Source organism: Narcine bancroftii, chromosome 4 (assembly GCF_036971445.1).
Source record: "Narcine bancroftii isolate sNarBan1 chromosome 4, sNarBan1.hap1, whole genome shotgun sequence".
Taxonomy (NCBI): Eukaryota; Metazoa; Chordata; class Chondrichthyes; order Torpediniformes; family Narcinidae; genus Narcine; species Narcine bancroftii.
This window is the reverse complement of record NC_091472.1, coordinates 4114815-4126895: the sequence shown is the minus strand read 5'-3', so window position 1 is coordinate 4126895 and position 12081 is coordinate 4114815. Positions and strand designations below refer to the sequence as shown.

Sequence of the window (12081 nt, the reverse complement as noted above, 5' to 3'; positions counted from 1 at the left end):
AAAGGAGAATGAGGAAACAAATGGTAAAACTAAACAAAAATGGGAACAAGATTTAAATATAAAGATAAAAAAGGAAACATGGGAGAAATTATGTTCTGGAACGATGAGAAATACAATAAATACGAGGCTACGTATGATACAATATAATTGGTTACACAGACTATACATTACACCGCAAAAGTTAAATAAATGGGACCCAACAGTATCTGATAGATGTTTTCGATGTAAAAAAGAAATGGGAACAACAATTCATGCAATCTGGACATGTGAGAGAGTAGAAAAATGTTGGGATGATCTCAATCAGATATTAAATAAAATAACAGAAAACAATATACCAAAGAATCCAGAGATCTTTCTCCTAAGTAACATAAAAAACAAAGAATTTGGAATTGATTTGGAGGATGCACAAAAAAGATTTGTTAAGATAGCCCTAGCCGTAGCAAAAAAATGTATTATGTCAACCTGGAAATTGGAAGATAATTTGAAAATACAACAATGGTATATAGAAATGAATAAATGTATTCCATTAGAAAAAATAACATATAGTTTAAGAAATAATATTGAAATATTCGAACAAGTATGGGAGCCTTACATTAAATACAATAGCAAAAACCTACCGGGGACAAACATTACCTAAGTTGATGGAAGGAAAAGGAAAGAAAAGAATGAACTCTGTAGAATTTCTGGTGTATTTTTGTTGAATGACAACATTGTCTGACTGAATTAATGCAACCTAGATTGTATACCTAAAATGGATGAGGGGGGGGTGGGGGGTGGCTTGGGAGGAGGGAGGGGGGGGGAGAAAAAGTCACTGTAAATGTGTGAAAAAGAAAAAGTGTATATCATGGCTATTGTGATTTATGGTGTGAAAAATAAAAAAAATTTTAAAAAAAAGTCCTCATCCTGAGTGTAGATGCGACAGAACGGAGGGTCTGAGAGACTGGAATGGAATTGGTACATTGGGACAGGGTGGGAAGAGATGTAGGTGTAGATGTGGGAGTTGATGGGCTTGTACAAAGTATCTGTTGAGAGTTTGTGTCAGGAGATGGAGTCAGAGCCAGAGGGGTCATCTTGGGCATGGGGAATTATCTTGATGTGATCTTGGGCCCAGGGAATGAACTCATTATGATCCTTGGCACAGGTAGTCCATCCCAGTCTGATCCTGGGCAAGGGAGGGGGGGGGCTGTCCCAATGCAATCCTGGTCACAGGGAATGATCTGGTGTGATCCTGGGCACAGGGAATAACCCCATTGTGATCCTGGGACATGGGGGATGACACTGGTGTGATTCTGGGCATAGGGAACAATCCCAGTGTGATCCTGGGCACAGGGAATGATCTCAGTGTGATCCTAGGCACGGTGGAGCTACACAAGCCAAGTCCAACCTTAAGCACCAGATCCACCATACTGCTGCCATCAGCAGAGCATCTTGACCACATAACTTCAACAAAAACACACTGAAATGCTGGAGGAACTCTGCCGGTCTTTACAGCAGCCACAAAAAAAGCAAAGATATATTTCCAACGTATTCCTTCTTCAAGAAAAGATCAGAATGAGCAGGAAATCTCACAAAGTATCAGAATTTAGACAGTGCCGGCTGAGAGAAGAATCTAGACCAACAAAAGATGTTCATTGGATATGATAAAAGGAGAGGTGAGAATTGATCATGTTTGTGTGAAAGGAGTCAGGAAGGGAGAGACAGAGATGGGGGGGGGGGGAGGGAATGAAGAAGAAAGGTTTGCTAGAGGATTTAACATTATGACAGGATAGACAGAGCAAATGTAGGTTGGCTTTTTCCACTGAGCTAGAAACTGAAGGACAAGAGTGAAAGGGGAAAAGTTTAGGGGGAACATGAAGGGTAACTTCAGACAGAGAGTGGTGGGGGTGTGAAACAAGCTGCCAGCTGAGGTGGTGAATGCAGGCTCAATATTATCTTTTAAGAAGATGTTTGACGGGTACATGGATGGGAGGGGTATGGAGGGCTATGGACTGCGTCAGTGGGACTAAGCAGGAAAAAGTGGTTCAGCACAGACTAGAAGGGTCGAAGGGGCTTGTTTCTGTGCTGTAAAATTCTCTGGTTCTCTGGAAGGCAACAGGGGAAGTGAGTGGCGGGGGGGGGGGGGAGGGAGGGTTATTAATGAAAGCCAGAGAAAACGATATTAATGCCATCAGGTTGGAGGGTGTTCAGTGTTCGTCCACTTTGCTGGTGGTCTCAGTCATGACTTCAGCACCATGGCCAGCTCCTCCCCTCTACTCCCAGGCGTGTCGGTAGGGATATGAGAGCATGGGTGGGGGGAGAGGTGTGTTTGAGGGAGGGGGATTCAGACGTCACGGCCTCCAATAAAAGAGCCGAAGGGGTGGGCAGCCACCGCCTTGCGGATCCCCAGTATCCGCTCTTTGCCCGGTTCCCCAGCCCCTGCGCAGGGAGGTGAATGCACCCCTCTTTCTCCCCTTCCCCTGCACCCCAGCTAGTCCTGAGCACAACCCCCTCCCCTCCCTTCTCCTCCTCCTCGCTGACCATGGATCGCCTGCTGCAGAGCTGCCTGGATCTAGGGGACAACACTTCGCACCCGTGCCCGGGCGCCGTTCGCTTCAGCCTGGGCAACTCGTCCGCCACTTGCATCGAGCCGCCTTGCAACGCCACGGACGGCGGCAGCCCCCTGGCCAAGAACCCCGGCTCCCTCGTCAGCTCCATCATCATCACGGCTCTCTACTCCGTCGTGTGTGTGCTGGGCTTGGTCGGCAACGTCCTGGTCATGTTTGTCATCGTCAGGTAAGACCCCAGCGCCAAAACTCCCCTCCAACCCCGGGGTGGTGACCAAAACTTCAACTGCAACGTGATTATGTCCGGTCGGGTTTACAATCTCTTGGAGAAACTCATTTCTGTGTTTTCCCGACTCTTCTGGCCAATGTTTGTTGGTCTGGGCTCCTGCAGCCCACAAACAGGTCCTTTCGGCCCTTCTAGTCTGTGTCCAACCATTTTATTTTGCCTCGTCCCACTGACCTGGACCCAGTCCATACCTGGACCCTCCAAACCCCTCCCATTCATGGACCTGTCTAAATGTCTCTTAAATGTTAACATTGAGCTCGCATTCACTTCAGCTCGTTCCACCCTCTTTCATTTTTGATTTAGACCTACAGCATGGTAACAGGAAATTTTGGCCCACGAGTCCGACTCACCCAGTGCGTTTTGAAGGGCGGGAGGAAATCAGAGCCCCCTGGGAAAACCAATGAAGACACATGGAGAACGTACAAACTCCTCATGGACAGCGTGGGACCGCTACGCCAACCGTGCCTCAGTGGGAAGAACTCTTCCCCTCTAACCCTTAACCTCTGCCCTTTTTCTCTCCTCCTCCAGGCTTTTAATTCCGGCTCCTGTCTGCTTTTTGCTCACACCATCCGACCCGAAACTTCGCTTATTTGGCTTTACCTCCTTCAGATGCTGCGAGACCTGCTGAGTTCTTCCAGCATTTCTGTTTTCCCCTCTCTTCTGCCGGGTGCATTCACTTTCCCCCAGCTCCTTCACTCCCGATGTCTCCCTTCCCCTCACCCCGTCTCCCTCCCTCTTTCCCCCAGCTCCATCACTCCCGATGTCTCCCTTCCCCTCACCCCGTCTCCCTCCCTCTTTACCCCCGCTCCTTCACTCCCGATGTCTCCCTCCCTCTTTCCCCCAGCTCCTTCACTCCCGATGTCTCCCTTCCCCTCACCCCGTCTCCCTCCCTCTTTACCCCCGCTCCTTCACTCCCGATGTCTCCCTTCCCCTCACCCCGTCTCCCTCCCTCTTTCCCCCAGCTCCATCACTCCCGATGTCTCCCTTCCCCTCACCCCGTCTCCCTCCCTCTTTACCCCCGCTCCTTCACTCCCGATGTCTCCCTCCCTCTTTCCCCCAGCTCCATCACTCCCGATGTCTCCCTTCCCCTCACCCCGTCTCCCTCCCTCTTTACCCCCGCTCCTTCACTCCCGATGTCTCCCTCCCTCTTTCCCCCAGCTCCTTCACTCCCGATGTCTCCCTTCCCCTCACCCCGACTCCCTCCCTCTTTACCCCCGCTCCTTCACTCCCGATGTCTCCCTTCCCCTCACCCCGTCTCCCTCCCTCTTTACCCCCGCTCCTTCACTCCCGATGTCTCCCTCCCTCTTTAACACCGCTCCTTCACTCCCGATGTCTCCCTTCCCCTCACCCCGACTCCCTCCCTCTTTACCCCCGCTCCTTCACTCCCGATGTCTCCCTTCCCCTCACCCCGTCTCCCTCCCTCTTTACCCCCCCCCTCCTTCACTCCCGATGTCTCCCTTCCCCTCACCCCGTCTCCCTCCCTCTTTAACACCGCTCCTTCACTCCCGATGTCTCCCTTCCCCTCACCCCGACTCCCTCCCTCTTTACCCCCCCTCCTTCACTCCCGATGTCTCCCTTCCCCTCACCCCGTCTCCCTCCCTCTTTACCCCCGCTCCTTCACTCCCGATGTCTCCCTTCCCCTCACCCCGTCTCCCTCCCTCTTTACCCCCCCTCCTTCACTCCCGATGTCTCCCTTCCCCTCACCCTCCCTCTTTAGCACCGCTCCTTCACTCCCGATGTCTCCCTTCCCCTCATCCTCTCTCCCTCCCTCTTTACCCCCGCTCCTTCACTCCCGATGTCTCCCTTCCCCTCACCCCGTCTCCCTCTCTCTTTCCCCCAGCTTTGCCTTGACAGAACTCCCCCCTCCTCCAATCAATACTCACTTCCTGCCCTCCAATCTATGTCCAATTCATACTGTTGGTCTGTGTTCCTCCCCCTCCCTTGGCTTCCCTTCTCCCCCAGCCCTTTAATTCAGATGCCTGTCTGCTATGTGCTCATAGCTCAGGCCTGAAATGTCGGGTATAAATCGTTCCCCCCGTGTTTCCTCCAGTGTTTACGCCATCGACTCTTGGAACAAGGCGCGGGAGAGCGACTCTCAGTAGCTGTTCGTGTTGGCAGCGTTTGTGGGGCTGTTCCCAGCTCAGACCGTTTGCCCCCCCCCCCACCCTTCCTCTGCCAATCATCGGACTCCCATCGTCCGCTGGCCAACATCCTCCGGGCTGGTCTCCTCTCTTCTCCACCCAAACCCCCCCCCCCACTCCCACCCCGCCCCGAAATTCCTCTTTGCCCTCTTCCACCATTCATCATTCATGATGGGTTGAGAGGGTTTCTAATACCAATGCAGAAAGGGGGATCCGTCGGCCCATCAGAACCGTGCTGACCTGTTTTGCTCATCGACATTTGCCTCCACGGGGTCCTGTGCCTTGTATTTATCGAAATTCCCCTTTGAACACAGTGTCTGAATCTGATTCTGCCATCTGGGCATCTCTGGGTGGGATGAGTTCACGCAGTGTTAAACCCACCCTGTCTGGAAGGAGGGTGCTCCTGTTTCCTCAAACCCTTCAGAAACATAATGTGTTTGTAGCTTAATTGGGGTAATTGGGCGGTACAGGCTCTTGGGCCTGTTGATGCGCTGCTTCTCCACATTAAAACTTTAAAATCACCTCTCACATTAACTCTGCCCAAATCTCTGAGGGTCATCTCCCCGATGTCTTGAACAGTTAACTGGGGAAGGGCGAATTCCAATTGGGTGGGACGAGGCAGAAACTAGCGAGAATAAATTGGAAACAGACATTCAAGGGTGAAAGCACAGAAGGAACGTGGAGGAAGTTTAGGGACCACTTGTACTGGGTTCAGGATGGGTTTGTCCCACTGGGACAGGGAAAGATGGTAGGAAAAGGGAACCGTGGTTGATGAAGCAGGTCAGCATATATTAGATATATTAGAGGATATTAGATATATTAGAGGAAGGAAGCATTTATTAGATATAGGAAGTTGAAAACAAGATGGGTTTATGAGAAGGAGTTTAAGAAAGGACTTGGGAGAGCTCGAAGGTGGCATAGGAAGGCCTTGGCGTGTAGGATTAAGGAGAACCCCAAGACGTTCTATGCGTATGTGGAGAACAGAAGGAATACAAATGAAGGTGGGGCCGTTAAACACGCACCTGCAGGCAGGGGAGGTTGGGGAGGTCCTAAATGAATACTTTGCTTTTGTATTCACAATAGAAAAAGATCTTGATCAGAATGAAATCGGAGTAGAACAGGCCTGTGTGATGGACAATGTGGAGATTAAGGAAGAGGAAGTGGGGATCTTCTTAAAAATCTGAAGATTGATAAATCCTCAGGGCCAGATGTGACATATCCCAGGTTGCTGTGAGAAGGGAGGGAAGAGAGAGCTGGGCAGTAGCTCTGATCTTAGGCCACAGGGGAGGTGCCAGAGGATCGGAGAATGGCAAATGTAGTTCCCTTGTTTAACAAAGGTAATAGGGAGAATCCTGGAAATTATAGACCGGTGAATCTTATGTCAGTGGTGTGCAAACTATTGGAGAGGATTCATAAGGGTAGGATCTATGAGCTTTTGGAGAAGTCCAGTCTTCTCAAGGATAATCGTGCCTCACAAGTCTAATTGGTTTTTTTTGAGAAGGTAACAAAAGAAATTGATGAGAGTTGGATGGTAGATGTGATCTGAAGAGGACCCATTCAACTGTCTGCTTCCTGCCTGCCACACAGTTCTCTATCCACTTCAGTACGTTACCTCCTGGACCGCATTCTCCAAACTGTTCACGCCAATCACCTGTGCAGGGGGTCTTATCAAAAGCATTTTGAGTGTTCTACTACACGACACCAACCCTACTGCTGACATCCTCAAGGTATTCTACATTGGTCAAATGGGATTTCCCTCTCAATAATCCATGCTGACTGGCCTTATTCCTGTCACCCCTCTCCAAGAGTACTGAAAGGAGATCTTGAATTGATCTACAAATCTGGGAATGTCAGAAAACCAGAACTGTTTTGTGTTTCTTCACAAAATGTGATTCACTGTCCCGCAGCCCATCCAGCTTCTCCCTGTAAGCCCAGCACTCCCTTCCGCCTAATTTCATGTCCACCCTCCGTCTTTCTGAGGGGGGGGGGGTTACCAATGATCCCACAGGATCAGCATTAGCTGGAGCTCATTGTAGCAACCCCTGGTTTTTTCTAAGTCGGATGGGGGTATAGAGATGGCATCTAATTCCTCCCCATTGATTTCCCCCCAAACCCTGGCTATCCTCCGCCGAGGCAATCGGTGTCCGTGACTGAGACGTCAACCCCAGGGGAGACAATAGATGGATCCTCCCCATCTCAGGTCCAGAGATTGACCCCACCCAGCCAGAACTTGGCTCTGCCAGACGAGGCATAAAGCAGGCCCTTCTGCCCAACTTGCCCATGCTGACCACATTGGCCTTCTGGGGTTTATTTTATTTTATTGATATAGCACAAAAAGGGCCGTGATACCTGTGCCACCTAATTACTCTACCAATCCCGTAGGTTTTGGAGAGTAGGTGGAAACCGGAGCACCCGGAGGAAACCTGGGCACTCCAGGAGATGGGGCTTCATCACAGACTGGCCCATCACTCTTAGAGTGACCCATTCCTCCCAGATTGACAGTTCCTCCTGGAGGTACCTGTCCCTCCTGGAGTGTCAGTGCCTCATGGAGCGACCCATCCCTCATGAAATGAACCTTCCCTCCTAGAGTGACAGTGCCTCATGGACTAACAGTGCCTTGTGGAGTGATGTCTTTCTGGAGTGACCCTTCCCTCTAAGAGTGACGTGTCCATCCCAGAGTGACTCATCCATCCCAAAGTGACCAGTCTGTCCCAGAGTGACCAGTCATCCCAGGGTGACCCATCATCCTGGATTGACCTGCCCATCCCAGAATGACCTGTCCATTCTAGAATGACCCATCCATCCCAAAGTGACATCTGTCCCAGAGTGACCTGTCATCCCAGAGTGACCTGTCATCCCAGAGTGACCCATTCATCCTGGATTGATCTGCCCATCCCAGAATGACATCATCCCAGAATGACCTCTCCATTCTAGAGTGGCCCATCTATCCCAGAATGACCTGCCCATACCAGAGTGACCCATCCATCCTGTGACAGATTATGCTAGATTATATATTGTATGTTTTAAAGGAAATAAATTGTGTGGAGTTTGTTACATCACATACAAACATTCAAAAGACATTTCATTTAAAATGCTCAAGCCAGTCAGTCCAGGCTCCGTCCGGGTGCTTTTGCAAAAACTTTGATGAGTGCCTATAAGGACTTCACAAGTAGGTGCTAATTGGACATGTTGTGGAGTAATGGGTTATTGTTTTGGAAAGCAGCAGATGAACAAACTCAGAAGATTGAGACAAGTGCCTCAGTCTGAGTGCAGTTTGCTGTTCTAAGAGGATCACGTGGTTTTTCTCTGAGAGAGAGAGAGAATTTAATTCTATAGTCAGCAGCAGGAGCTGGGACTGGAACAGGACAAGCTGGCAAGCTTGTGGAAAACCCCCATTTTGAAGACGGGTTGTGAGTTCTTAGTTCAGCCTGGTCAAAGCCCTTGTGATCTATACAAGAGAGGACTGGCTATAATGTTTCACTTGAAATAAGTTAACAAAAAATGAACTCTGTGGTGGCCTGAAAGAAAGAGGTTATCATCTGAAAAACCCTGATGGGGCAAGTTTCTTTAGCAAGACACTGAAATGTCCAATCAGAGAAATCAGTTGTGGCTGTCCAACGAGCAACAAATCTCTCTCTAAAAGTTGACAAGAACCTTTCAAGCACCAAACCCTGGTGAACTTTGTAAATGTTAAATTCTGTGCACAGTATAAGAATTGCCTGCAACCAGTGAACTTGGAGGAATGAGAAGTGAAATTGGACTGTGAATCAAAGAACTTTTCTGAACTTACATACACATTACATACACGTGCACTTAGAATTAGAAGGGTGTTAAATTAGGTTGTTAATAATAAGTTTAAGTTTGATCCTGTTTTAATGTTTAAAGATAATTAAAAGCAACTTTTGTTTAAGTGATCATTTGTCTTGGTGAATTTCTATTGCTGCTGGGTTTTGGGGTCCTCTGGGCCCATAACAATCCCAGAGTGACCTGTCCATCACAGAATGACCTGTCCATTTCCAGTGACCCATCCATCACAGGATGACCTGTCCATATCAGAGTGACCTGACCATCCCAGAGTGACCCATCCACCCTGGAGTGATGTTTCCCTCCCAAAGTGACCCATCCCTCAGAGTAACCCATCCTTCCCGAAGTGACCATCCGCCCTGGTGTGACTTGTCCATCCAAGAGTGACCCGGCCCTGCCTAAGTGACCTATCCATCTCAGAGTGTCCCATCCCTCCCAGTGGCCTGATAATCCTAGAATGACAGTCCTTGTGGAATAACAGTGCCTATGTTTTTTCATTCAAGGTACACCAAGATGAAAACTGCCACCAACATCTACATCTTCAACCTGGCTCTGGCCGACGCCCTGGCCACAAGCACCCTCCCATTCCAGAGCATCAACTACCTGATGGGTTCCTGGCCCTTTGGCAAGCTCCTGTGTAAAGTCGTCCTGTCCATCGACTACTACAACATGTTTACCAGCATCTTCACCCTCACCACCATGAGCATGGACCGCTACATCGCCGTGTGCCACCCTGTCAAAGCCCTGGATTTCCGCACCACCCACAATGCCAAGGTCATCAACGTCTGCATCTGGATCCTCTCCTCAACCATCGGACTTCCTGTGATGATCATGGCCACCACTCTGGTCCATAACGGTGAGTGACCTCGACAGGGTCATGATTCCCCAGTGACTACAACAGGTCTGGGATCACTGAAGCTCCCCTCCTGCCCCATGTTCACACAGTGGTGGGAAGTGGGGACGGAGGCAGTGGTGCCAATGTTCAATGTCCGCCTGAAGCCCTTGTTAGATCAGCACCTTGGCTCCATCTGCCGCAATAGCGTGGATCTCCCAGTGGCTACCCATTTCAATTCTCCATCCCATTCCCTTGCCGAGAGGTCTGTCCATGGTCTCATGTGCTGCCAGACTGAGACCACCTGCAAATTGGAGGAACAACACCTCATCTTCCTACTGGGCACCCTCCAACCTTCCCTGTCTCCATTCATACTAACAGCATAAATTCATACCTCATCCCTTATCATATCCGATGAACACCTTGTGTTGGTCTGGATTCCTCCCCCAGCCGCCACTGTCTTGTATTCTGACATTTCCTGCTTCTGGCTCATTCTGCTTCTTCCTTGAAGAAGGGGTCAGGCCTGAAACATCAGCAACATAATGGGCGCTGAAAGACTAGTTGAGTTCCTCCAGCATTTTGGTGTGTTCTTCCTGCCCTGATCCCCACTCCATCAGTGATTATTACACACCTGCATCTCAGCCCTTTCCTTCCCCGGAGAGACACTCACTACTGACCGGATATCTGGGTGCAGAAGAGATTCGCCAAGACATTACCACGATTGCAGGGCTTGAGTTCTCAGGAGATCTGTTTTCCCTGAAGAGTAGAAGGCTGGGGGGGGGGGGGGGGGGGGAGGGGGCCTTATAGAGGCAAGTTTATATTTGGTAGTTTTCCACATTAAGTCAAATTTTTTGTCGTCTGGTTGTACAAACAGTGTTCTCCGGTCCTCGGTGCAAAACACGCAGACACACAACCAGACATAAAAACAATATCTAGATAGGACTGTGACCCTTTGTTGTGGAGTTCCCCAACATCAGAATTTTTTTTAAATTTATTTACAGCACGGTAGAAGCCAATTCTGACCATGAAACCCTTGCTGCCCAATTTATGTCCCACTCCGGAAAGTTTTGGAACGTGGGAGGAAACCAGAGTCCTCAGGGAAAACTCACAGACATGGGGAGAATGTAAAAACTCCTTACAGACAGTGTGGTATTCAAACCCCAGTCCCGATCGCTGGCGTTTCCTGCACCTCACCTGTCTGATCCTGTCATTGCAATGAGGCCCCCATGAATACAACCCTGGTCTATGCAGTCTGTCTTCATGTGTCAGTCCTGCCATCCCGGGGATCTGTTTGCCTATACAAACTCTGCTCCTTTCCTACTGAGACCACTACTTGGGGCCGGCTGCTCTCCTCCCCATCTCCCAGCTGCCCACACATCCAACTTTCCGAGCCCATCTCAACTGCACGTTGGGAGGTTAAATGTCTGCTATAAATTATCCCCGGGGAGTGGATGAGGGGCTAGAATCTGGGGGGGGGGGGGTGGGGGTGATGGGAACATGGTGAGAATAAAATGGCATGAGTGAAAATGGTGCTTTATGGTGAGTACAGAGTAGATGGGCCAAAAGGCCTGACTCCCCAGTCCGTTTCTCTCTCCATCTCTCTCTACCTGACCTCTCTTTATTTCTCTCTCCTTTCTCTGTAACTATATCTGACGCCTCTCTTTTTCTCTCCTCTTTCTCAGACTCTCTACTCTCTCTGTGCCTGTATTCCCAGATGTAAGGAGAAATGTGGGTGCTCCTGGGACCGAGGAAATAAGTTGTGGGATGGAGGTGAGGGAGGGAGTTGGGTTCCTTTGAGTCGGGAATGTCAGACAGGGGGTCCTTCCTCACTGCCCATCCTGGTGACCAACACTCTCTAACCCTCTCCCCTTTCATCCCATGTTCCCCCCCACCCCCACCAACCTGCAGGGCAGCTAGAGTGCACGTTGAAGTTCCCACATCCCCACTGGTACTGGGACAACCTCCTGAAGATCTGTGTCTTCATCTTCGCCTTCGTCATGCCTGTCCTCATCATCACCGTGTGCTACGGGCTAATGATCCTGCGGCTGAAGAGCGTGCGGATATTATCTGGTTCCAGGGGAAAGGACCGGAATCTCCGGCGCATCACCAGGATGGTGTTGGTGGTGGTGATGGTCTTTATTGTCTGCTGGATGCCCATTCACGTCTACGTCATCCTGCGGGCCCTGGTGGTGATCCCCTCCACAATCCTTGACATGGTGGCCTGGCACTTCTGCATCACCCTGGGCTACACCAACAGCTGCCTCAACCCTGTGCTATACGCCTACCTGGACGAGAACTTCAAGAGGTGTTTCCGGGAGTTCTGCCTGCCCTCATCCTCCCCCTTGCCCTACGAGGGTTCCAACCATGTTAGGGGTCAGGATGGTGAGCACCTGTCCACCATCCAGACAGTGGATAGGACTAACCAGCAGGTATGACTAAGAGTGGACATATCCCTGGAGCCCTGTCCTGGAGATG

General features: G+C 50.1%; 1 protein-coding gene across 1 annotated transcript; it reads left to right on the top strand.

The window, feature by feature from the left end:
* Positions 1-2638: 2638 nt before the first annotated feature.
* Positions 2639-12041, top strand: LOC138759769 (mu-type opioid receptor-like). Its single transcript, XM_069930362.1, has 3 exons — positions 2639-2772; positions 9278-9630; positions 11515-12041. The coding sequence occupies exons 1-3, from the start codon at positions 2756-2758 to the stop codon at positions 12039-12041; spliced, it is 897 nt and encodes a 298-aa protein (XP_069786463.1). The 5' UTR covers positions 2639-2755.
* The last annotated feature ends 40 nt before the right edge of the window (positions 12042-12081 follow it).

Bases quoted from the DNA above. Each gene is read 5' to 3' on its own strand.
- LOC138759769 (XM_069930362.1), top strand. The intron at 9,631-11,514 runs GTGAGTGACCTC...ACCAACCTGCAG, and splicing joins CACCACTCTGGTCCATAACG to GGCAGCTAGAGTGCACGTTG.